Raw genomic sequence first — 26,672 nt, forward strand, 5'->3', positions numbered from 1 at the left:
TCATGCAGTGACTATATTCTCGTCTTTTTTTCTCTTTTTTTTATTTATTTATTTATTTATTTATTTATTTATTTATTTATTTATTTATTGGTTCTTTTTTTCGGAGCTGGGGACCGAACCCAGGGCCTTGTGCTTCCTAGGCAAGCGCTCTACCACTGAGCTAAATCCCCAACCCCTTTTTTTCTCTTTTATAAAAAAGGGATGGGCTAGGGGACAGCATTCAGGTGGAATGCTTGTATAGCATAAGCAAGGCCTTGGCTTCCCAACCTAGCCTCCTCCCCACCCTCCACCCCCACCCAAAAAATTTAAGTGGCAAACCCTTCATTCCTCCCTGACCCAAAGGCCATAACTGCCCTGATTCACAACCGCACAGGGGACAGCTAAGAGCCTCTAGAGAACTTTATAGTCTTTGCAGAACAAACCACGTTCTTCAGGCTCCAGGGCCAGTCCCACCCATCCTTTCTCCCTTCCCTGTGCTCTACAGCCTGGGCGGACACCTTTTGCTTGCTCTTTCCTGATGACACCCCTTCCTCATATCTCAATCCCCCTATTCCAGAAGTCACCTGTAACCCGGGCACCTAGGAAGCTGAGGCAAGAAGACTGCTTCAAGTTTGTGGTCTGGCACAGTGAATGCTAAGCCAGTCCGGGCGATGTGAGACACCCCCTCCACACCACACACACACACACACACACACACACACACACACACACACTCATACACACTCACACACAAATACACATACACTCACACACACACTCACACACACTCACACACTCACACACACTCACACACACATACACACTCATACACACACTCATACACACACTCATACACACATACACACACTCACACACACACACTCATACACACACATACACACACACACGCACACGCACACGTTCCAGGCAAACCTGGGCTACACCACAAGTTCAAGGCCAATTTGAGATCTACATATAAACATCATGGGCTTGTCTCTAAAGGCCAAGGGCTGGGAGTTCAGCAGTGTGGTTCCTTAGCAGTTTCTGGTTTTTGGTTCAGTTCCCCAGTACTGCACACAGACAAACCCAGTATAAATGACTTATACTAGAATGTCAGTTTGGACAGCTAGGATTTTGCCCAGTGGTAGAGCGATTGCCTAGCAAGTACAAGACCCTGGATTTGTTCTCTAGCATCTGGGGAGGGGGGCAACAAAGCATCTCTCTTTTGAATGCATGTTTCATTAAGTCTGGGCAAGCATATACTGCAGCTGGTACCTCTCAGGCCCTAGAAAGACAAAGACAATCTTTTTCTATCCTCCATTGATCCAGGAGTTTTTTTTTTTTTTTTGAGTCAGGGTCTCTGGGTCTCTCTATTCTGCTGCTCTGGCTGTCCTGGGAGTCACTCTGTACATCAGGCTGACCTCAGACTCCCAGAGACTCACCTGCCTCTAACTCCTGAGTGCTGGGATTAAAGATGTCGGCCACCAGCTCCCAGCTTGCTATTTATTTATTTATTTATTTATTTATTTATTTATTTATTTATTTATTATAGTCAATGTTTCTGTGTTCATCCAATCTAAAATTGTTAGGGACTGACCTCAAGATCGGAGGTGACACACAGGCACAGTCCTTGACAGTTTACAGAAACTTTCAATTTTGTTTTTGTTTGTTTGTTTCGTTTTTCAAGACAGCAGCTCTGACCGTCCTGGAACTCACTCTCTAGACAAGGCTAGCCTCAAACTCAGAGATCCAGCTGCCTCTGCCTGCCTCTTGAGTGCTGCGATTAGAGGCGTGCACCACCACCATCTGGTAGATTTTTCTTACTTTTGAGGCTATGGGAGCTCAACGTAGTTGAGTGACAGACAACAGAGCTCTAAGCCCAGAGGAAAGGATCCTTGGGCCAGGAACCTGACATGTGTTCTGGGAAGGTTGTGTGCTCCGGGCTCTGGGCCTAGGTGCACCATGAAGGCTAGGGACAGCCTACCAGTCAGCGGTTTCCTTCACCTGGCCCAGGCCTCCAGCTTGGCTGTGGAGATCACCAGGTCGTGGTGGGGCCACCTGGCTCTAGCTGTCCCTTCCCCAGGGAGGACAGACCTTTCTAAGTTCTGAGGTTGAGGCTGAGGGAAGGCGAAAATGAGCTCATCCGTATCCTTTGCTTCCGGCAGCTCAGGGAACTTGACATTCAGGGTCAGTTGTGATGGCCTTGGATCCCTACTGTGAGACTTGGACAAAAGTCACTTTCCTTCTCTAGCCACCTCTACACAGGGAAACTGGAAATCCCTGCCAGTCTACCTTCAGTTCCTCTTGGTGACTCTGAATGCATCCTGTTTTTCAGGGGTTTGCCCTTTGCCTGTGTGGGCCCTACTCCCTGGAGTGGCCTCTCCTTGCTACACGCTGTCATAATTCTTGTTTTTCAACTTTCATCTCTGGTATTCCGCTTAAATCACCGTCCTTATAACACAATGTTCTGTTCCCTCTCTCAGACTTCTGGAGGGCAGGGACCAGAACGACATTTCTGTTTATTGAGAGGTGACTGACCATGCTAGGCACTGTCTCTCACTCTCTCTCTTCCACCCCTTCCCAACCTCCACCAAGTATCATTACTTGACAGGTGAGGAGACTGAGGCTCAATAAGGAATGCCACTTGTTTGTCCAGAGTCACAGAGGATAGGTAGGATAGGTAGCTTGGACTTCCTCATCTTCTCACCCTTAATCTCTGTGTGCACATGTGTGAGTGTGTGTGTGTGTGTGTGTGTGAGTGTATGTGTGTGTGAGTGTGTGTGAGTGTGTGTGTGAATTTGTGAATGTGTGTGAGTGTGTGTGAGTGTGTGAGTGTGTGTGAGTGTGTGTGAGTGTATGTGTGTGTGAGTTTGTGAATGTGTGTGAGTGTGTGAATGTGTGTGTGAGTGTGTGTGAGTGTGTATGTGTGTGTGAGTGTGTGTGTGTATGTGAGTGTGTGTGTGGTTTTTTTTTCTTTTTTTTCTTTTTTTTTTTTTTTTCGGAGCTGGGGACCGAACCCAGGGCCTTGCGCTTCCTAGGCAAGCGCTCTACCACTGAGCTAAATCCCCAACCCCCGTGTGTGTGTTTTATACAGGGTTTCTTTATTAGCCCTGGCTGTCCTGGGTCTCACTCTGTACACCAGGCTGGCCTCAAACTCGGAGATCCACCTGCCTCTGCCTCCTGTGCACTGGGATTAAAGATGAACGCCATCAACTGCTCAGTTTAGCCATTGGTATTTTGAAAGAGGGTCTTCCTATATATCCTAGACTGGCCTCAAACTTGCTTTGCAGCTTGCATAGGCTAACCTCTCTGTCTTCTCATTTATTTATCTGTTTTTATGTACGTGTGTTTTCCTGGATGAATTTATTGGCCCCAGGTGAGTACAGTAGCCTGTAGAGGCCAGAAGTGGTAGTCAGATACCCTGGAGATGTAGTTACAGGCGTTTGTGAACAGCCTGATGTGGGTGCTGGAACTGAACCCAGCTCTTACAGTAAGTGCTCTTACCACTGAGCCATCTCACCAGCCCCATAGCCTCAAATCTAATCTCCCTACTGCATGCACCTTCACACTCAGCCTCAAGCACAGACGGGCATCTTGCAGAAGGCTTAGCAAATGAGTGTTCACCACGGTGGCTGAATGACTGGTGACTGAAAGCATAACTGAGAGCCTGCATCACCTCATGCGGTGGTGACAGGCCTGAGAGACAGGTGCTTAGTTATAGGTAACTGTTACAATCCTGTCAGGGTTCTAGGGAGAGCAGCTAATAACGGATGGAGTGCATTACAGTGGTGAGCCAAGAGGTGCAAGCGAGCAAGCAGCAACTAGCCAGCCCTGGTCACACACACAGGCAGTGCAGACCAAGTCACCAGTTGGTCTCCACCGGCTTGGGAGGTCCAGAAACCGAAACACTTTCTGTTAGTGACCCACCCATGCCCAGCCCTACTGTCCAAGTACCCAAAGTCCGAGATCCCCGCTTTTCATTTCAGGCAGTCTTTTGCAAACTGTAAAGAGCCTTCCTGCTTTGCTTTGTCCAGCAAGCCGCCTTCGAATGAAACGCCCACAGTCCGGGCCAGAGGAATGACCTCCTGGGGCTGGGCCCTGATATCTTTGGGCTCCAACCATGCTCCCCTCGCTCCCCTCCCATGTCCCTCCGTCCATTTCCCCTCCACATCTACTCCTATCTATTGTGAAAGACGGGCTGGCACACCTTCTAGGACAGGTCTGATCAAGGCTAGGGGACTTTCCCAGTGCAGGTAGCTGTGGGCGAGATTGGGGGCAGGGGACAGGAGGAAAGGGGCTGGAGGAATGCTGAATTCCCTCACGTCCGTCCAGGCGTCCCCTTGCAGCCCCTACATTGTCCTCGGCGTGAGAAGCGGAGACGCTTAGGCAACAGTCCCAAGGGCGCTCCATTTTCTGCGATACCCCCATCAGCCTATTCTTCGCTGCTATCTGAATGTGGAGCACACCAGGCTAGTCCGTCCCGGGTCTCCCTTCCGGGGATCTTCTCTTTGTCTAAGTCTCCCTGCTGTCTGGAGGTCCCCTCCCGCCTTGGACTGGAGAGGAAGGCGTGGCTCCGAGGGGCGTGGCCTGGCCTGTCCGGGCGGGGAGGGCGCGGGAGCCTGGGCGCGGGCTAGAGAGGCAGCAGCGCCGGCGGGAGGGACGCAGCGGGGATCTCGGTACCAGCGCAGAGGAGCCTAGGCGGCAGCCGGGCTACGGGCGGCGGGAGCGGGGCCTGCGGACTCCATGGCGCCAGCGGCGTCCGTCTGAGTAGCGGTGGGCGGATCCGGCTTGGCTTCTTCTCGCCATGGGAGACGTACTGTCCACACACCTGGATGACGCGCGGCGCCAGAACATCGCAGGTGAGGACCGCTCAGCGCCCCGCCGGCCTGGGGCTGCACCGGGCACTCCGAGCCACGCCTCCGACCTCGCAGGGCGGGGGAGGGGGTCCCCGAGAGTCAAGGCCCGAGTCGCGGCGGGAACCGGTCAGACCCTTACTCTTCCTCTGAACTTGTTCCCTCTCGGTCTGGACGGCCCTTCCAGGCCCTTCCGTGTGCTCCCTTCCCCCTTTGAGGAGCCAGGGACCCAATTTCTCTACTGGAACTTGCTCCCCTTGGAGCCCAGCCTGGCCAGAACCCTACACTTATAGCCTAGATCGCGTAGCGAAGGGGTCGCGCCCCCATCCTTCCCAGCAACGTCCCAAGCCTAACCTCTACTCCGGACTCTGCCCCACACAGTCAGACCTTCCAGACTCCCCCCTCAGCTGCCTTGTCCCATCTCGCCCTGGTTTTAGCTCGGGTACACGTGGCTGAAGCTTACAGGGGGGTGGGCCCTTGGAGAGCTGGGACCGAACGTGCAGATTGGGGCAAAGGAGAGATGGGGTGCCCTTGAAGGGGCGGGTCCCTGACTTTTGGCTCTAACTGAGCAGAGTGCTGGTACTACAGCCTAGGTTTGTTTGTGGCCAGAGCTTGCTCCCTCAGAGCCGGAGTCCAGTCTCCCAGTACCTTCCTTCAGACAGCTTTGCTCTCAGCCTGTCACTGCATGGTGGACACTTCTCAAGTCTGTGGAGGAGCCCAGGATCCTGGGTTCATTGTGGGGAGTGGGAGATGGGGCGAGAATCCCAGGCAGTCCTAAAGCTCAGCTTGGGCTGACTGACCGCAGGCAAGTCAGGCCAGGCAGTCCTGACTGTAATTTCGTTGTTTTTTTTTTTTTTTTTTTTTTTTTTTCCCCAAGTGTGTGATCTTGAGCCAGTCAGCCTCTTTTGTTTTTGTTTTCCCAGCCAGGGTCTCCTATGTAGCTCTGGCTACCCTGGAACTAGCTCTGTAGATCTGGCTGTCTTCGAACTCCTAGAGAACTACTTGCCTTTGCCTTCCAAGTGCTGGGATTAAAGGCCTGGGCCACCATTGCCCTGCTTGAACCAGCCTCAGTGTCCAAGGGCTTCAGTGTTATCTTTGAAAGGGGTGGGTGTTGCCTTCTTAGGATGTTTGCTGGGAGAGCTGAGTGAGCCTTACTTAGTACAGGAGGCACTGAGACTTGGGGTGCCAGCCAGTCGGGTTTGTCAGAGCACATGAAGAGGAGACAGTTCCCTTGGTTCTGTTTGTCTCCCTATTCATTGAGTGTGGTGTCCCTACATTATCTTGGTGTCCTGTTGACACCAAGCTATATTTCCTTTGTAGCTATATTTCCCTTGATAGCAGAGACCCTAGAGCAAGGCAGGTGCCCCTTACTCTCCCCCACTTCCAGAGCTCTACTGTAGCAGGGCACAGAGAAGGCACCAGAGAAGGACTGTCCAGTCACTGGGCCAGGCCTGGAGTTGGGCCCAGGAGGGGGTGATTTAGACCATGTCTCACCTCTGAACAGTCAGGGGTTAAGTCCTGGGAGGCCTCCTTGTAGGACAAGGCCTGGGCTCAGGAAGGGCAGGGCGGAGTCTTCCTGTCCCTTCCCTGTTGGTGGCAACCTCCTGGGGTTCTGTAACAGTCTCTCCATTCAGGGCCTCCTCTCTGGGCTCTCAGCAAGCATGGGTGGGGTGTGCCCTACTTCAGTGGGTTTTTTCCTTTCCCCACATCCAGATCTCCCACCTTCCCAAGTGTTAGTCTGAAAACCCACCCCTGCCCTCTTGGCCAATTTCCTGAGTGGAGCAGGAGCCAGGGATGGTAAAGTGGCCCCTTCTGGAGAGGGCTGAGTTTGTTTTGTGGATGCAGGCTGGGGAAAATAGGGTTGTGCCCACTCAGAACCTGCTTACCTTTTCTCCAAACACTTGAAGTGCTATTAATAACCCTCTTCAGATGCCCTAGATCCCGTGGCAGGCTCACCTGAGGAGGGAGGCTTCTGAAGTGTAGGGGCGGGTGGGTGGAGTAGTGTGGTTAGTCCAACACTGGGAGAACAAACTTCCTTAGGAATCTGTTGGAGGGAAAGGGCTTGTGTCTTTGCCACCTCCAGCCTCCATTCAGTCGCCTCACCCCACCCAACAGGTACATGATTCAAATTCCAGAGCCCTTCCTACCTGTGGAAGTGTCAGCTGTGAGAACACCCCTCCCACAGGGCCCTAAGCTCCCAGTCCTGTTAGGGTTCTAAGGCTGGGCTGGCCACTTTCCACCCTCCCTTAGCAGGTGAGCAGGTGAATACCAGCTTGCAAGTCCTGGCAAAGGTCAGGCGTGCTCGTACCCAGGGTGCTGTTTTGCTGCCCCGGCATCTTTCATCCTGAGATTTCAAAGCCTCTGGCAAGCATGGGCTTGTTCCAACCCAGCTCTGGAGATACTGGTAGCTGGGTGGTTTCTGCACATTTGGTACAGAAGGGGCCTGAGAGCAATTGAGCCTCTGTCACCTAGGGGCTGCTTGTTTCCCCTAGATCTCAGTTTCCCTAGATATGAACGGAATGGGCGTGGCACCCTTCTAGCTACAAGGGCCACCTTTAACTGGAGCAAAGTGTTAGCTGGCTGATCTTGGGCCAGCATCTCTTTTTTAGACTTAATAATTTAATTTTATATGCATGAATGTTTTGCTCTCATGTATGTCTGCGCATGGAATATGTTCCTGGTTAGAGGAGGATGGGCCCTCAGATCCCCTGTCGCTGGAGTTACAGGTGGTTGTGAGCTGAGCTGCTGTGTGGGTGCCGGGAACCGAACCCATGACCTCAGCAAGAACAACTGCTCTTAACCACCGGGCTCTCTCTCCAGCCCACCCGCCCCCTTCTCTTTGTAAGCTATCCACCACTGAGCTACGTCACCTCAAGACTTTTTTATATCGCTTATTTCGGGATAGTTTTACTACGTTGCCTTGAGCTCAGTTTGTAGCCCAGGCAGACTTGAATTTGAGCTCCTTTTGTTTGTCCCTCGGACTCCTGACTAGCTGAAACTACAGTCCTGTGCCACCAAACCCTTCCGCCCCCGAGATTTACTGAGGACTGGATCTCAGTTTTCTCATCAGTGAGATGGGAGTCACAATGGTAGCTAGGCACTGCTGCTTAAAGCAGAGAAGGTTCTGCCCAGCCTAGTCTTGGGCAGCAGTGCTCAGCAAACATCGGATGATTGCGACTGTAATTGGCTTCCCTCTAGTGTTGGAGTTCAAAGGGTTGGGCAGTGGTTCTCCTGGGTTTGTCCTGACTCTGGAGACCGTGTGGCAAGTTTCCTGAGCATAAAGCAGAGTCTTTAGAAGCTTTGATTCCTTCCCAGTTTCCTTCTGCTGTGGTGGTTGGTTATGTGTGATGGCTGTGGGCTGTCTGGTGTGGGTTGAGTAACTGGTGACGGAGACAGTGTAGAAGGAGCCAGAAGACAGACCCGTGACTGAGCTGAGCCAGTCCACCTCTTCTTTCCATAAGGTAGGGGACAGGACTCTCATATGGCTTCTGAGCACTTTGGGGGGATTTTATGCAAATGACTAGAACCTCAAAACCAAGATGCTACAAGTGAGGGGCAGGGCCTGGAGCCTGAGCTGTCAGTGGGAGGGCTGGCGTTGGCTGTGATGGGGGAAATCACCTTTCTCCAGGACATCCCCACCCACCACTGTGGATCACCCCTCAGTCAAGGCACATGAATGCTCCCACAGAGGGCAGACTGTCCCAGCACCTCTGATCAGCTCCACCCACCCATCCTGCTCTCCCTTCTGGCTAAAACAACAGCTTTACTGAGACCCAGTTCCACACCCTGTACCACCCACCCACAGAAAAGGGTTTTCCGTGTATTGGCTGAGATGTGTAACCACCTCCATACATCTGAGGATGTTTTCAGTCCACTTAAAATAGACCCGGGACACATCAGCAGCTACCCACCCACCCTTGTCAGTCCTCTCAATTCTAGGCAATGCTGGCTGAACTGCCAAAGCGATGTGTGCCTGGACACCTCGGGAGGGGAAGTCTATAGAAATCATATCCTCCCCCCCCCCCCCCCGCCTTTCTTTCTCAGCCATCGCTTGCAGCAGAAATCATTTGTATGGTGGCCTCTTCCAAACCAGTGTTCACTCCTCTAGTGGGCCTGCTCCTTTTTTTTTTTTTTTTTTTTTTTTTTTGGTTCTTTTTTTTTCCGGAGCTGGGGACCGAACCCAGGGCCTTGCGCTTCCTAGGCAAGCGCTCTACCACTGAGCTAAATCCCCAACCCCGGGCCTGCTCCTTCTATCGAAGGTGCTTTTCTGTACCTGATGCAATGTTATTTGTCTAGAGCCCTGGTAATGGCTGCTTGGTTTTTTTTACTGACATCTGGCTAGTCCGGGCTGTGCTGCTCAGACCTCCCTGTATATATCTTGTGCTAGGAGCTGATATTAGAGGCTTCAAGGAGAACTTTGGGGACTATATCCATGCATAGCCTTTGGAAGGCGGCATACATTTCATACCCCTCGCCAAGACCTACTTCATCTTTGAGGTTATCACCTTCCTGATAACTGGGTATGAAAATGGGATCATGTTTATTTGTGGAGAAAAGCAAATAATACCTGAAAATTGATCTTAACCCTCTGCACCCGTTTACCCCTCCCCTTCTAGAAGTGGTTGCAGGTGCAGGAGTAAAGGGGGCGTGTCCTACAAGAGTAAAGGGGGAGGGTTCTACAGGAGTAAGTGGGGGAGTTCCACTGGAGTAAAGGGGGCGAGTCCTACAAGAGTAAAGGGGGGGGGGTCCACAGGAGTAAAGGTGGGGAGTTCCACTGGAGTAAAGGGAAGGTGTTCCACAGGAGTAAGGGGGGGTGTCCCACAAGAGTAAAGGGGTGTGTTTCATAGAGTAAGGGGGGTTGTTCCGGGGTTGGGGATTTAGCTCAGTGGTAGAGCATTTGCCTAGCAAGCGCAAGGCCCTGGGTTCGGTCCCCAGCTCCGAAAAAAAGAAAAAAGAAAAAGAAAAAAAAAAAAAAAGAAAAAAGGGGGGAGGGTTGTTCCACAGGAGTAAAGGGGGGGTGTTCCACAGAAATAAGGGGGGGTATTCTGCTGTCACCCTCTCTTTGCTTTGCTGAGCAGGGCTTTGCCAAGGGACTAGGCAGGCCAGATGCTTGACCAGGCTTGGGTCAGCCTCTGGGGGTGAAGCTGTCTGGGGACTTTGCTATCTCTGGTGTCGAGTCTTACATAATGTGCTTTTGTTGGCTTTGACCCTGCTCTCCCCTCCCCCCAACCTCTAGTCTTCTATTGGGTCCTCTCCCACCCTTTAGCCTGTGCTCTGGCCTCCTGGGGGCCTCCCACCTCACCCTCCAGGCCTTCCCACACTGGCTGCCAAAAGAGACCTTTCTAATCCCAAACTGGGCCACAGCCCTCCCTCCCTGCCTCCTGCCGCCTGAGGAATGAAGCTGAAAGACAAGAAGGGCCGCTCACCCACCCCTGCCTGACCATGCTGCCCTTTTGTAGTGTTCACCCGCCTGTCCCTGTTTATTGTCATAGGTTGCCGGCATTGTGACTGGACACTGTGTTTTGCTTCTTTTTCTAAACCATTTGCAACAGTCATCTCTTCCAAAGGCCGCATGTCCTTCCAGGCGAGGACACGCAGACATTTTTTAGGCTTCCTCCAAAAGTTGGCCTTTGGGTTGCTTCTGCTGTGTAGGCTTTTGGAGCACACAGAGTCTGCTGTGTGTGAGCCCTCCCTGACTGTGTTTGGCTTTCCTGCTGAAGACAGACTCATCTTACAGTCATACCCTTCTCCTACCCCGCCTGCTTTGATTCATCAGGACATGTCTGGGAAGGGTCCCTTTTGGGAGCCCAGGGGACCCCTTTGCATTAGAGGCTAGTACCCTTGAAGCCACTGCCATGAGTTGGTAGCGTGGACTGAAATCTGTGGCCTCGGGACATGTGACCACACAGTAACTGCTCCCTTGGCCTGCTGCCCACAGGGACTGGTCCATTTCCTGTCTGAGAATGGCGGGTGACAGAGAAGGGAGGGGCAGTTCTCAGACTGTGAATGCTAAAATAGGTATTTTTAAAAAAAGATGGTCTCCTGTAAGCTGGCTGGCCTCATACTCATTGTGTAGATGAAGATGATTTTAGTCAGGAATCTGGCCCAGGGCCTCATACGTGCTCTAGGCAAGAACTCAACTGACTGAGCTATAGCTCAGTTGAGCTTTTATTTTTATTTAAAGATTTATTTATTTTATGTACGTGAGTACACTGTAGCTGTGGTCAGACACACCAGAAGAGGGCATCAGATCCCATTACAGATGGTTGTGAGCCACCATGTGGTTTCTGGGAATTGAACTGAGGACCTCTGGAAGAGCAGTCAGTACTATTAACCACCGAGCCATCTCTCCAGCCCCCAGACCAAATCTTTTAACTGAGCACTTATTAACAGTGCCACACCATCCTCTGCTTGGATTAGCTCACAGAACTACCTCCACTGCGGGCAGGAGGCAGGGAGAGCAAGGCCTTAGCCACTAGGCCCAAACCCTACTGTGACTGCATAGGATGGACAGGGAGACAGTATGGGAAAGGCCCCAGAGAGACCCCTGCAGGGGACAACGGGCAGGGCGTGGGAGTGGGAGGAAATGAGTGGGGACTCTGCACAGATACATCCCACCCCGTAGTCATTACTCAGTCTGAGGCTCACAGTCTGCCTTTGAGCAACCACCCCTCTGCCTACCCCCCCCCCCCCCATCCTCCCCAGCTCTTGACTCAACCACTCACTGTCGCAGAAGCATCATCCTGCGGTTACAGATTCCTGCGCTGCCTTTTCCTTTCCGGGCCCCACCCCCACCCACTTCCCTGCCTGGGGAAGCAGGGCTTTCTGAAGCCCGGAGTGGGGAGCAAAGCCTCATTCCGCTCTTGGTGAAGTTTCAGGGCCTGAGTCACTGAGGAGGCTGGATCATGAAACTGGGAGAACCGGAAGTGCTGCCCTTTCAGTGCCTTGCCCACCTAGGACCCGGCTCCATTAGGAAGTGCGCTGGTTCCCGCAGGCTCGTCCTGAGCACCTACCCTCCACCCCCACCCCACCCCAGCAAGATTTTTGTGTGTGTGGGCTTGGACCCAAGTCTTGGCTCTGCCGCTATATGAGTTGGGTCTCCGGGCACACTGATCTGTTTCTGAGCGTCATGGCTCTTTGTAAAGAGAGGAATTGTTGGGCTACCACAGGGCAGCCGGGAGGATCCCGGATGTAATCTTTGGATAGTGCAGTGTATGGTAGGTGGGTGGTAACAGGACAGCAAGTGACAGCTGCTTTGTTTGTTTGTTGTTTAGAGACAGGCTCTCATGTATCCCAGGTTGGCCTTGAACTTGCTCTATAGCCAAGGATGACCTAGGACCTCCTGATCCTCTTGTCTCCACCATGTGATGGCATCACAGATAGGGGACACCGTGCCCTGTTTGTGTGGTGCTGGGACTGGACTGTAGCATTTCCTAATGAGCACCAACTGAGCTGTGCCGCCATCTTGAACAGTAGCTCAAATTTTTGTTTCTTTTTTTCGAGACAGAGTTTCCTAGTGAAGCCCTGGCTGTCCAGGAAGTCACTCTGTAGACCAGGCTGTCCTCTGCCTCCTGAGAGCTGGGATCAAGGTGTGAGCGTTCACATACTGTTTTTTTTTTTTTTTTAAGATTTTATTTATTCATTTTATATATGACAAGTACACTGTCACTGTCTTCAGACACACCAGAAGAGGGCATTGGATCTCGTTACAGATGGTTGTGAGCCACCATGTGGTTGCTGGGATTTGAACTCATGACCTCTGGAAGAGCAGTCAGTGCTCTTAACCGCTGAGCCATCTCTCCAGCCCTCATATACTGTTTTTAATCTTCTTTCTTTCTCTCTTTCTTTCTTTCTTTCTTTCTTTCTTTCTTTCTTCCTTTCTTTCTTTCTTGGCTCTGTATATGTGATGGATGTGTATGGGCGCACGTGTGTCACTTTGCCATGTTTATGTGGCAAGGGCTTTTAAAATGTCTGGGCTTGTCCACCCCAGGTGACGGTTTTTTGGCTGTCACTCCTCTGGGCTCGTTTGACATCTCTGGAGACATGGCAGATTTGTCTGCCCCCTTTGAATGGCCGGCTTTGTATTCCAGGAAGCATGTGTGTCCCAGCCCGAGTTAACCCACCAGCCTTTGGTTCAGGATGCCTGAGCTATTTCAGCCTGTGTGTGCAGAGCTGTGAGATAGGACTGTGGTTCCCCAGCATGGACCACTCAGTGTCTGCCATGAGGTAGGACACAGAGGATAAAACCACCGTGTGTCTGGAATTAGACTTATGAGTCTGAACCTGGTTCTCTTGACTATTTGCTGTGTGATCCTGGACAGTGGCTGTGCCTATCTGATTGTTCTAGTGTGTGATCTCAAGATCTAAATCTTCTTTTGAGAAGTCCCTGGCTTTGAAAACCCTTTCCAGGGGTCTCAAGGTGCAGGACCACATAGGTTACTATGTGGAAATAGGGGAGCATGCCTGAGGCCTTCTAAAGGTGATGTGCACTGGCCCAAGACACATCTGGTCATTCTCTCCTTTATTCAATAGTTATGGAATTTCATCTGGGCTTTATGGTGCCTGCCTGTAACCCCAGCACTCAGGAAGCTGGAGAAGGAGGGTCATCCTAGGCTCCATAACCGTTTGGACGTCAGCCTGGGTTACATAAGACCCTGTCTGAAAGCAACAGCAAAGCAGTAATTATGAGGACCCGTGAGTGGCCCAGCAGGTGCCACACCCACCGTGCAAGCCTAGCCCCCCGAGTTCACTCCTGGAACCTACAGTGGAGGGAAAGAATGGCCACGGAGCTGTCTTCCCCACAAGTGCTGTGGTACTCTTGAGGGTCTCCACCCCCAAATACTCACATACAATTTAAAAAAAAAGTTTCGGTGTTTCAAACCAGTGGTAGAGTACTCACGTTTAAAAGGAAGCAAAGAAACGGTTACAATGCCCTTCCGGTGCTGGGACAGGCTAACCATAATTCTCAGTGGTCGCTGATTGCCTGGCCTTCCTGGCTGGCTGTGTTCTCACCCGGGAGGGGAGGAGAGGGGAGTGGGGCGGGGTGGAAGGAGCCAGGAGTATTGACCTTGGAGGGGAGGGGCCTTGTCCAGAGAGACCTGGGATAGCCTTGGGTCATTTCCAGGTGGAAGTGACTCCCAGGCGTGGTGGTAGGCAGAGCACAGATGGGGAAGGTGGCTAGAGGTGGGTGCAGTCAGAGCGCGAGTCCCTGTAGGGGGTGTGGCCAAGCTCTCTGACTATGACTGGAGCTTCCTGCTGTGCACCAGTTTTGGCCCTGCAGGGTTGAGGGAACCTTTGCAGGGCTGCCATCCTGCAGATTGTTGGGCTGAGAGAGTGACCTCCCCTTGTCCCTTAGCCTCTGCTTCTACCCTTCTGATGTCAGGAGGCTCACTCTGTTCCCTGCAGCTCCGAGTCTGAGAATTGGGCATCAGAGTACCTACCCAGCCCTGTTGTGTCCTCACACAGGGGCAGAGAGGCTGTGGCAGGGTTTCCTGGGGTCTTGGCTACTGTTGCAACCTAGAGACTCTTGCTCAGGAAGTCCCTCCTCTCAAGAGGAAGTGCAGGGCAGGGGGCCAGTGAGATGGTTCGGCAGGTAAAGGAGCCTGTCACCAAGCCTGGTGGCCTGGTGACCTGACTTTGATCCCGCACACACTGGAAGGAAAGAACCAACTGTTGCCAGTTGTCCTTTGACCGGTGTGTGTGTGTGTGTGTGTGTGTGTGTGTGTGTGTCCTCCCCAGACACATAAAATAAATAAAATATAAAAAGAAACAAAATAACTGGGTGGTAGAGGTGGCACAGGCCTTTAATCTCAGCACTCAGGAGGCAGAGGCAGGTGGATCTCTGAATTAGAAGGCAGCCTGGTCTACAGAGTGAGTTCCAGGATAGCCAGGGCTATACAAAGAAATCAGAGAGAAGGGAGGGGGAGGGAGGAAGAGGGAGAGGGAGAATAAAGTTGAGATCAGGATTTGTGTGTAGGACATGGTTGGGGATGCTCTAGCAGGTTCCTGAGCACCCGGGAGGAAGAAGAAGAAACAGTGGCTTGTACAGTGTGAACCCCACTGACCCTTTCCCCCATAGGGTACAGACCAGGAGCAGGCCACACAGTCTGAGTGCCAAGAGACGTTTGTCCAGTCTTTCCTCTTGTCTGTGCCCCATCTGTGTCCCTTCCTCTCTTGGCCTGCCCGCTCATCGGTCACTGGGCCCGAGTTGAGAGCTCAACCGTGACGAAGCACAGAATAGTCGTGGTGGATGTTAGTTGCACAAAGATCTTGCTGAGGGAGGTAGAACTTGTTTAGAAAGCCGTCGTGGACCCAGCATAAACCGTACACTGGAGACGAGGCTGTGACATAGCTTTGATTTCGGGGAACTCTTGTGCAGGCCAAAGGGGTTCCAACAAGCACTGTGGTTCGTGTAACAGGCAGCGTGTGTTTGCGCCTTTCTAAGTATCTGGCATTGAGAACTCCGTCTGCCGTTTTTATGTCTGCCTGTGATGAGGCGGTAGTAGGCTAATCCGAGGGACAAAGTTGTGTGGCTTTGGTCATGGCACTCTCCTTGGAGCCTCAGGTGACAGTAAGGTTGGGAACACTGACCCTATTTCTTGCCTGTGGGGTATCTACAGGTGCTGAGAGATGCCCTATAGAGTGCCTGACTTATGCCGTGCTCATGTGATGACAGTCTAGCCAGATGACTCTAAGCTTCTGGTTCTTGTATTTTACTCTCTGTGCTGGGAACACAGGCATAGGCACACATCCCATTTCCTGGTGCTCAGCACCTTGTGCAAGCTCTGCAAGCAAGCATTCCACCAACTGAGGCACGCATGCCCTTAGCATTGAGGTTCTGTTTGGAGACCGAGTGTCACTCTGTAATCTAGACTGGCCTTGAACTTGCAGCATTCTTCCTGCCTCAGCCTACCTCAACTTTCCACTCAAATTTCCTGAAATTTACGCTAGTCTATGTAGCTGGGCTTGTCGTAGAAATCACTATGTAGACCAGGCTATCCTTGATCATAGCGATCTTCCTGCCTTTGCCTCCTGGGTGCTGGGATTTAAAGGTAGGAGCCACCACACCCAGCTGTGTGTGTGTGTGTGTGTGTGTGTGTGTGTGTGTGTATGTGTGTGTGTGTGTGCGTGCATGTGAGTGTGTGTGTGTCTGAGTATGTGTGAGTGTGTGCATGTGTGTGTGTGAGTATGAATATGAATGTATGTGAGTGTGTGTCTGAGTATGTATGTGAGTGTATGTGAGTATGAATATGAGTGTGTGTGTGTGTGAGTGTGTGTGTGTGTGTGTAAGTGTGAGTGTATGTGGAATGAAGGGTGTGTGGGGTGAGCTTAAGCTTTGGGGACCCATGTCCTACTGGACTCAGGAAAATTTGCTCACAGTTGACTTGACTGGCACCAAAAGTCCCCTATCTTGATCTTAAGGTTTCTGGTGGGTATTGGATGACTTTTTTTTCCCTCTAGCCTGGATTCTAACGAGTCTCAGGTGGGAAGACTGAAATGATCTGAATGCCAGGAGGCCAGGAGGGTCACAAGGTCAGGGCCAGCCTGGAGTACATAGGCCCTGTCAAAGGAAGGAAGGAAGGAAGGAGAGGGGGGAAGGAGGGAGGGAAGAAGAACAAAAGGAAATACTTAACCAGTCTTATCCTTCATTTTTTTTCACTGAGGAAACTGGGGCTCTGAGAGGGAAGAGAGGAGCCCACAATCTCAGAGGCTGCAGAGCTGGACCCAGGGTGCCTGACTGCCCTCTGTACTGTGGCCCAGCCCAGAAGCAGCCAGGAAGGGTGGCTGGGCCCAGCCAGGCTGCAGAGGTTATAATTTTGAAAACTGAGTAAATAAATAAGTCTTCAGCAAGTAAGGCAGGTCCTGTGCAGCGCCACAGACGGGCCTGTGTCTGAGGACGGCCTGGGCTCGTCCACTCAGACAGAAAACTGCATCTGGTTAAAAATAGCCAAAGCACCACTCTCCACCCACCCCCACCCCGTATTTAAGGCTGCCAGGAAAAGGGGAGGGGGACAGATGGAGTTGGTCCAGGTCCCTGGGAACGACCATAGGACAGCTCTCCAGGCTTTGCCCAGGACAGTCATCGTGTGACTTTGGTCAAGTCTCCTTGTGTTTCTGGGCCTCAGTTTCCCCTTCTTTAAAGTGGTGGTGATCCCATTTCATGGTGACAAGATGATGTGTGCACACAGCAGACCTTTTGTGTATCTCTGACCCGGCTGGGGCCTCAAAGGCTGGTCTTTTACTCTTGGCCTGAGGTGGGGGCTTCAGCACTGAGCTGTTGTTTTCTTACCGCCCAGGGACTCCCCTCATCCTCAGAGGCCAAATCTCCTTCCAGGCAGAGCTGTTGCAGGCAGACTGTTTAGCTTTCCTGTTTGCCTGTGGAGGTTGTCATCGTTGTGGAATCCAAGACTGGCTACTTGGGGTCCTGCCCTGCTGGCCTGGGCTCCTCCACCCAACATAGGGCCCTGCAGACTTCTGTGCAATTAGGGGCCGCCACATCCCCTCACCCCCACCAAGTCACATGAACAGCTTTTAAGAGGCCAGCTCCGCATATTAAGAGGCCAATCAGCAATAGACGCACTGAGAGCTCTGTGGTGCCTGGGACTATACCTCCCTCCAATCTGAGCCTTTCTCCCCATAATACCTTCTCTAGACCCTTCTAGGCTCTTCTGTACCTTGGGGTTATGTTATAGATACTAAATGACACTATAGGACTCTTGGCTTCATTCTGTAGTCCCCTGTGCTTGGGCTGGGGCCCTTGGCTGCCCTGGTGGCCATCCTTACTAACTTATTTGTAGCATTTGAGGGTGGCTTCTCTGGGCTCCCCCTGGGCTTCCCTGGGTGGATAGTGGCTTTGGTGATGACACCCTGCTCTTCCAGCTACTGGCCAAGCACCTTTAGGCCAGTAAGTTTCCTTTGCTGTAAAGGATGTCACTGATCCTTAATGGTTGTAAAAGTTGTGAATTTGTGTGCGGCTGGGAGTCATTGCTCCGGTGATGGTGGATACCATGGTGCTAGATAGTTGGGAATAAAAAGATGCCACTTGGAGCTGGAGAGATGGTTCAGGGTTAAGTGCACTTGTTCTTGCAAAGGATCCAGGTCCCATTGCCAGCCCCCATGTGGTGGCTCACAGTCATCCCCAACTCCAGATGGAAGGGAGCCAAAGCTCTCTTCGGACTTCGGCAGTTGTGCAGCTAGCTCTTGTACGCATGTACACACAGGCAAAACGTTCATGCAGACAAAACAAAAACATAAATACACAGAGAGAGAGAGAGAGAGAGAGAGAGAGAGAGAGACAGAGACAGAGACAGAGACAGAGAGACAGAGACAGAGAGACAGAGACAGAGACAGAGAGACAGAGAGAGAGACAGAGAGACAGAGAGACAGAGAGACAGAGAGAGAGAGGTGCCACTCTCCAACCTGGATGCATAGGGACCTGGGAACCCTCTGCATGAGCCTGGGGTTTGTGGTGCACAAGGGTGGGCAAGGGTGGAGGGCATGGGTTTCCCTGATTTCGGGTGCAGCAGAGCCCAGGCTTTCTCTCTGTCCCCCTTGGAAGGAGCACTCTGGGCCTATTGTGTTTGAGGCCATAGGCACAAGGTGCGTGCATCCACACAGGGCTTCCTTCCTGCCTCACTCCCCTTAACGTGACTAACTGGCGATCACATCTTTGTTCTTGTTCCGGAGGGTAAGGCTAGGGATTTGGACAGCCTGGTCCTCCTCCTGGCCTCCTGACCTCTGTCTCTGGACTTGGCTGAACTCTTAGTGTGACAGGCAGGGGCAAGGCAGACTCTCAGTCCCATTCGAGACCCTTGTGTACTGGGCACTGAGCTGGTGGCTACCAAACCCAGACCCTAGGTCCTGCTTGTACGAAGGCATGTCCAGTTGACTGCTGTGAAGTCGACACCTTTCCTTGAGAGCTTGCTTCTGTCCCGTGGGATAATTATTGTCACTTGCTCTCCTGTCACAGATGGAACAGCTTCCTAATGGCCTGGGGTCCCCTGAGTGGGTTCAAGCTCAAGGCAAACATTTTTACCCTCTTAGTGACTTTATTCTTTGTTACCTACCTTAGGGAGGCATAGTAACGGGGGTCCTGTTGCTGCTTTCACAAAGCGCTGAGGTGGGGGGAGCTAGGAGTTTATGTCCCTACGGCAGAAAGATAAGTGCTGAAGTTGCTGTGACTGGAGCCCTGGGGACTTCTAAAGGTTAGGCAGAAGTGGTTACCTGAAGAGATTGGGTTAAACCTATGTAGCCACTGTACAAGGAGACTTAACCCTAGTTTAGTTTGTAGCCAAATGGTATCACAGGATAAGGCAGAGGGAAGTGAAACAATGTATCAGTAGGTATAATCCAGCAGTGTAACATGTAGCTGGACATGTAACATGAGAAGGGAAAGATTTGTAGATCAGGCTGGCCTTAAACTCAGAGATCTGTCTGCTTCTGCCTCCCAAGTCCTAGGATTAAAGGCATGCACCTCCCGCCCCTGCCTGCCGCCCCCTGCCTGCCGCCACCCGGGTCTCTCCCAGCTTTAACCCGGATGCTAGAGATCCGAACTCAGGTTGTCCTTGCATAGCTAGCATTTCAGCTGCTGAGCCATCTCCCTATATTTTTTCCTGATTTTTTTCTAAAACAGTAAACATGTCAAATTAAAAAGAATATTGTGATCCTGTTGGTTATATTTCTTGGAGAACAATTCTAGGTCTCTCTCTCTGACTCCAAAGTCAGTGTCACCCCAGTCTGACAAGAGCCAAAGGTAAGTTGCAGGCATAGGGCAGGGTCTAGAGAAGAGGAGGAGGAGGGAGGAACATTCTGGGAAGAGGCTGGTGTTATCTGTCTGTAAGGTGGGCATGATTTAACTACTCATTGTAGTACTGGGAGCTCCACGAGGGATGCTGTGATTGGCACACAGTGACCACTCTGGAAAATGAGCTGAGCTCCCTGGTCTCCACTGTCTGAGCCCCTGAGGCTTTGGAGGAGGGGCCTCTGAGATAGGGCATGAAGGATGGATGGAGGAGAAGAGGTCCCAAGTACCGGTAAAGGAAAACCTTCTAGGAAGGTTGTATGTTTTTGCTGGCCACAGCCACAACAACAGCTCTGTGTACAGGACACTTGATAGTTGTTTTGCAAAGTGCCATCACGTGTCCCTGGGAGGGGCCAGGCAAGTGGACTGCTGTGCCTGCCCAGGTGAGTGGCTGCCAACCCCAGCCTTTCAGTGTTGGGGAGACATTGCTTGTAGATCTGTTCTGCTGCAGTCTCCCAGGTTCTTCAGGTTTAGGAGCCCTCGACAGTAACGGATCAGGAAGAGGAAACAGAGGTCTGGGCTTAGGTGACAGTTTTAGTTGGCATGCCTGGGTGGTGACCTTTTCTACCATTGATGTGTGACCTAGGGCTGGCCTGGGTATGTGCAGCCAGGGCCCTACCTTTTAGGCAGTACTGGAACTGTCTGTCAGACTCTCAATTAATCTAATCCCAGAGGCTGGGCAGGGGCTGTCCAAGAGCTAGAGTTAAGCTTTCTGGGAAAACTCAATTGTCTTTCTGTATCTTAGGGTTTCTGGGAGAGGGGATTGTGGAGCTCTGGTGTGGCCTCATGTAGTAAGAGAACAGATAAATATGTCTTCGAGATGGCTTAGCACTTAAAGCTGTTTGCTCTGTAAGCCTGGTGACCTGAGCTCGATCCCTGAAGCTCACATATGCCTGGAGGGAAAGCCAAACATGGAGGCACACCTTTAACCCCAGCTCTCTGGAGGCAAAGGTTAACCTCAGCTACAGAGTGAGTTCTAGGACAGCCAGGGCTACACAGAAAAACCTTTTTGGGAGGGCCTGGACCCTCCCCAAAGTATGGAAGACAATGGCTGTCCCTTCCCATGACAGTGGCAGGCCCAAGGGATCACTTGATCAAGTTGATCCCGAGTTCTATTCATCACGTAGGGTGCAGAAAGGGCCCTGCCCTTGACTGTTACCAGCCCCTTACTCAGGACAGAGGCCTGACCAATCATGAATACAACTTGACTTATTTTATTCATTTTGTTTTGTGGTAGGCTCTTCATGTGGGGCTCTGGCTAGCCTCGAACTTGTGATCCTCCTGCCTCAGCCTCCTGAGTAGCTGGTACTACAGCTTCGAGCCACCATACATGGCCTTCTATCTGTATGAATGTCTTTGTGCCTGACACCACAGCTTGGGGCTGAGTTTCTGTCAACTCAGCTGCAAGCACGCACAGGCGTTGTGCTGGCTTTTCTTCCTGTCTCCTTCGTTCCCCTGAGTCTTCTTCCTCCGTGGCTCGGAGAAAGCAGCATTCTTCTCTTGGCTCCATGCTGTCAGCTCTCAGGACCTTGGGATCTGTTTGAAAGCTGTAGAGAACAGTGAGTGAGTGAGTGCGTGCGTGTGTGCATGCGTGCGTGTGTGTGTGTGTGTGTGCGTGATGGGGGTGTGGGGGGGAGGGGCCTGACATTTCCAGGCAGCTTGGGAAGAAACCAGGCAGGCATGGACAGTAGTGTTATAGGGAACTGGCAGATACATGGCCGGGGCCTGTGGTCCGTCCTGTTGGGGCTGAAGTAACTGGAACTTTCTATTTATTGATTCCTATCAGACCAGCACTGGCACCTATGGGCTGTCCCTGTCAAACAAACAGGGTGCCAAGCGCTCCTGGCACATCTCACTGGGTCCTTGCAACTCGCTTTGTTGTTGGGACAGGGTTTTTGTTATGTAGCCCAGGCTGACCTTGGATTTGTAATTTTCCAGCCTCACCCTTTCTGGTGCTGAGACTAGAGATGTGCTGGCGCTGCACCTGTGTCGGTGGTCATATTTTTAAGTAAAAATGCTTGGGTTTCTTTTGGAGACAAGATTCTCCGTTATGTAACTCTGGCTGTCTGGTAACCCTCTAGGTAGATCAGGCTGGTCTTACACTCACAGAGATCCACCTGCCTCTGCCTCCCCAGTGCTGGGATCGAAGCGGGCGCCACCACTCCTGTCTGGAAGTTTTTTATTTTTTATTTTTCTGTTGTAGAAGTATTTATTTTATGTGTGAGTGTTTTATCTGAGTGTATGTGTGTGCACTACATCTATGCTTGACGTCTGAGGGAGTCTGAAGGACATTTATTGGAGCCTCAGATGGTTGTGAGCCATGGTATGGGTGCTGGGAATTGAACCCAGGTCCTCTGCAAGAGCACAAATGCTCTTAACTCTGAGCCACCTCTCCAGCCCCTGAATTACATTTTTTTTTTTTGAGACAATGTCTCTCTGGCGGTCCTGGAACTCACTCTGTAGACCAGACTGGTCTCAAATTTGCTGAGATCCAACGGTTTCTGGCTCCAGAGTGCCATTAACCCAGGCTGGACCGTTTTTCATGCTCATTTTATGGAGAGAAAGAGACTCAGAATGCTACAGCTGGTGGTGGAGCTGGGCGTGTGCGGTCCAGAAGCCTGAACTGTCTCTACCTCCCCCTTGGGGCAGAGTCTTCTGCCTCTGGTGGCGGGGAGCTCCCTCTCCCTCTGCAGGTCACCTGCCCGTTCTGGTCATCAGGTGTAGGTAGAGCCTTCGCCAAGGCCCTGGGGGCTGTCTGTGTTCACCTGCAATCTGGCTTCAGTCTGGTAGGGTCACACTTTTTCCAGGGAACTTCCCAGCCTCTGTGATTGCTCATGACATCCAAGCATGGCCCTTCTTCCTGTCTCCTGAGCTTGCCCACTAGGAGACCACCCACAGAGAGGAGCTTAGACAGAAAGATAGACAGATAAGGAGCTAGCCTGGGGCACAATGGACAGATGATCAAACTCTTGAGGATTCTTGGATTCCCAGCTGGTGCTGTCTCTAGGGATGATGACCCAGCATCTCTGGTGACTGATGCTGGGTCTGGGATGTGGTGTGTGTGAGGTGCCCCCCCCCCCCCATCCACAGTGCTGTGGGACTAGGGCTGTGGTTGGATGAGGTCTGCTGGCTGTTTTCTGTTGGGCCCACTTCCTTTTTCTGATTAATTAACCTTTGAATGACAAGGCTCTAGAAAAAGTAGAACCTAAACATGTCATGTCTCCTATGTCTGTCTGTCTATTTGTCTGTCTGTCTGTCTGGATTAGACAAGATGTGTCTAGAGATCCACCTGCCTCTGCCTTCCAAGTGCTGTCTTTAAAGATGTGCACCGCCATGCCCAGCACGTTCCCATCTCTTTCTCTTTTGCTTTTTTTTAAGACAGGGTTTCTCTGTGTAGCCCTGACTGTCCTGGAACTTGCTTTGTAGACCAGGCTGGCCTTAAACTCAGAGATTTGTCTGTCTCTGCCCTTCAAGTTCTGGGATCAAAGGTGTGTGCCACCCTGCTGTCTTCCATTTCTCCAGAAGGGCTGGGCAGCCACTGCTCCTTGACAGGAGCCTTACCCTGGCTATTAGTGTCGGGCAGATGAAACGGGCTCCTTTCAACCCTTCAAACCCTGCTGCAAATGGCAGTGTCAACTCCCGATTGTTCAGGCTCTGTGGGGTCACTCATTTCATTTAATTCTTCTGACACTCGGAGAGGTGGGGACTGCTTCAAATGTACAGCAGGGGAAACTGAGGTTCAGACAGAATGAAGCTACATGCTCAGTCTCCTGGACTCAGGGAGAGGTGGGCTTATCTGACATTGCCATCTAAGTCTGGAGCTTGCTGCGCATGGAAAGCGCTTGGTCTACACAGGGGCGGGATAACCATGTCTTGCTTCCTGTGTGTCTGCTGGGCCGGCAGACTTGTGATTCTCAGCTCCCTGCTTCACAGGGACGAGATGCCCTGGACCCCTCAGCCTGTGTCTTTTGTCCTCTGGGTTCCGAGTCAGGGTGGTTACCCGTTGTGGGGTCGGTTTTACACGTTATGTGTCAGGAGATAACTTGTGGGAGTTAGTGCCTCTTCTACCCTGTGGGGCCCTGATTGTACTGAGGTCATAAGCCTTGGCTGTGGTGCTGAGCCAGACATCATTTCGTTGCTGTTGCTATTTCATTTAAAATGTATGATACTTATTTTATGTGGTCCAATGTGTGTGTACCACATGCATGCCTCACACCCATGGAGTCCGGAAGAAGGTGTCCGATCTCCTGGAACTAGAGTTCTGACCAGTTGTGAGCACCACTGCGGTTCCTGGGAACAGAACCCAGGTCCTCTTCAAAACCAGCACGTGCCCTAAACCATTGAGCTACCTCGCCAGCACCACTGTGGTTTTCACTGACAGTCAATCTCCTTCATTAGCTTCCTAGAGCTCATCCCTGGAGACACACAGAGAGCTTGGAGGGTGGGCATGATGCCAGCCCCGTGACAGGCCTGGGGTAGGCTTTCCTGCTGTGGGTTGATGCTGCTGCTAGAAGCCTGGGCCTCCTCTCTCTGTCTGCTCCTCCACATGCAGGACGTCCGTGTCCCGGCCTCCTAGAGCCGGCTGCCAGCTGGAGGCTGTAGGCACAGAGCTGATGCCAGGCAAGTGGGTGGGGCCGGGAGGGATGAGAAGGCCTTTGTTTCTCCTGTTTGTGTCCAGATGGGAGCTCATTTTCCCGACAGAAGTGGAGGATGTGGAGCAGTCCCAGGTGCTCTCCCGCCCCACCCCTGGACATTTCCCCAGGCCTCCACCCCTCAGGCCCTCCTGGCTTAGCTGTTACCCTTCGTGAGACCTGTCTTGCTGAGTTCTGGTTAAATATTTGCTAACTGAGAAGTCTGCGAGGGAGGCGGCTTTGTGCGAAGTCCCGAAGTCCCGGGTGACTACTCCCGAGTCTGTCTTTGGATAAGGAGACCCAGCCCTCCTGGGCTTTCAGAGTCCTTTGCAGGTGGCCTTCTTGGCATCTGGAACTAGATAACCTTTCCCCCTGGGGGCCATTGTTTACATGCCTATTTAATGGATCGGGGAGAGAAGGCTGAGGCCAGGCACGGATCCTGGGAGCAAGGGTGGAGAAAGCCTGGAGACCTGCTTCCTAATCTCCGGGCCTTGGTCCCCATCTATCCACGGGTCAACTTTCCTGGGTCTCCGAGGGTCCCTGGTAACAAGGGGATTCGGCAGCTCAGGATTCAGTCAGCGCAGCCCACTAGATGCCTTGACCATTAAAATAGGACCTGCCTATCTCAGAGTTCTCCGTTACTGTTTGGAGTAGCAGAGGGTCTGTGATGTCACGTCTGGTTTGCTCTCTTATGTCGTGTCGGACAAGTCACCTAATATCGCTGAGCCTTGAATCCCTCATCCATAGAATGGGTCTGTCAGTTTGTCCTGGTGAGGCTTAAATAAAGTCACAGGGATGATTCTTGCTCCAGAAAGCTGCCTCAGTGCTGGCTCTGGGCAGCTGTGGCACGCATTAGCTCATGCTGCGATGATGATAATTATATGCAAATGTGTAACCAAAGAGCCTTGTCGGTGGGGAGCAGGGCAAGGAAGTCTAAGATTCTGAGCCTGGGAGCCGAGGAAGGGTGTTCTGCCAAAGGGTGTGTCGTAGGAGTGTGCAGAGTGGGGATACAATTGGTGTCATTGGGACACAGCCAGGGCAGGGGCTGGGAAGGGCACCATTCCTGAGAACCCCTACTTTGGATTCCATTCATTGCTACCGGATTGAGGACTTCAACATGTCATGACATGGGGTAGGAGCTGTGTCATTGCGGATGGGGAATCTACACTCTCCTGGGGCTGGTGAAGGCCAGCTCATCCTTAACAAAGCAAGTCACCTGATCTTCTGGGCATTTCCACAGCCCTTAGAGTCAAGGGCCTGTGGGCCTGGGGACGGTGACAGCAATGCTCCTAGAAGCTTCTGGGCTCTGGTAGGTCAGGATTTGTTACTGCTATTCTGTGACCTACATGAGAAATGCCCCAGCCAGCCTGGTGCCTCTCCACCTGTGTCTAAATAAAAAAGGACTTGTCACTTGTAGTGTCAGGGATTGAACCCAGGCCTCACTCTACCTCTATACCGTGTCCCTAGCCTTCTACATATAATAACTCTATGCATCCTTCTCTCGCAGTCTGTCCTCAGTGAGACAGCAGTCTGTCCTTAGTGAGAAGGCAGAGTCCCTAGCCATCCACCCCTTGTCACTTAAGAGTGAGTCATGTGGGGCTGGGGATTTAGCTCAGTGGTAGAGCGCTTACCTAGGAAGCGCAAGGCCCTGGGTTCGGTCCCCAGCTCCGAAAAAAAGAACAAAAAAAAAAAAAAAAAAAGAGTGAGTCATGTGTCTGGATACCTGGCGTCCCAGCCCACAGCAAGTATATACACAGGTACACCGTGGAGCTGTGTTCATAGGAAGGGGGTTTTCTTTGTTAATTCCTGATCTTCAGGAAAGAAGGTTAACCCAGCAGGTCTCTTCAGGACACCTGCAGTGAGAAGGGAGAGAAAGCTCATGTGACACCCACTTCCCAACAAAGAAGACCTGTGTTGGATGTGGGTTCATCCTCGGAGCCTCCGAGGCCCCAGCTTCTGCACTGCCTCTGGCGTGAGAATCTAGGGTGGGTGTGAGAGACTTCTTATAAGTGGATAAGTGGGGAGCACCCTCCCATCCTGGGGATTTCCAAAGGAAGAGAATCGGGGAGGGGGCGAAGCTGAAGTATCAGCTCTTCAGAGGAGGGGGAATATTCAGAATTTAAAAATTCAGGGTACTGTGGTTACAATAAGAGCTATACCTTTACCCTAAGGGCAGAAGGAGCCTTAGAAAGTTCGTGAGCCTGGAGGACCAGGTAACTCCCTACTGCTCCTGGTATGGGGAGGGCCAGAGGGAGTCAGGAATAAGTTTGAGGCTGAGGCAGGTGGAAGCGGTCGGGGGCAATGGGGGCTGGTGCAGGCTGAGCTGAGGTGAGTTGGCTTGTGGACTGACCTGCGTCAGCTCTCAGTTCTCATGATCTGGGGCCCAGAAGCAGGACCCCACGCACCCTC

At 52.0% G+C, this 26,672-nt stretch overlaps 1 protein-coding gene across 1 annotated transcript in view; it reads left to right on the top strand.

Moving 5' to 3' along the window:
• The first annotated feature begins 4,592 nt into the window (after positions 1-4,592).
• Niban2 (niban apoptosis regulator 2) overlaps positions 4,593-26,672 on the top strand; it is a 49,613-nt gene continuing 27,533 nt past the window's right edge. The window contains exon 1 of the mRNA NM_001109885.1: positions 4,593-4,838. Within this exon, the coding sequence (NP_001103355.1) occupies positions 4,784-4,838 (55 nt within the window). The 5' untranslated portion in view covers positions 4,593-4,783. The remainder of the gene's footprint in view (positions 4,839-26,672) is intronic.

Source organism: Rattus norvegicus, chromosome 3, assembly GCF_036323735.1.
Source record: "Rattus norvegicus strain BN/NHsdMcwi chromosome 3, GRCr8, whole genome shotgun sequence".
In the NCBI taxonomy this organism is placed as follows: Eukaryota; Metazoa; Chordata; class Mammalia; order Rodentia; family Muridae; genus Rattus; species Rattus norvegicus.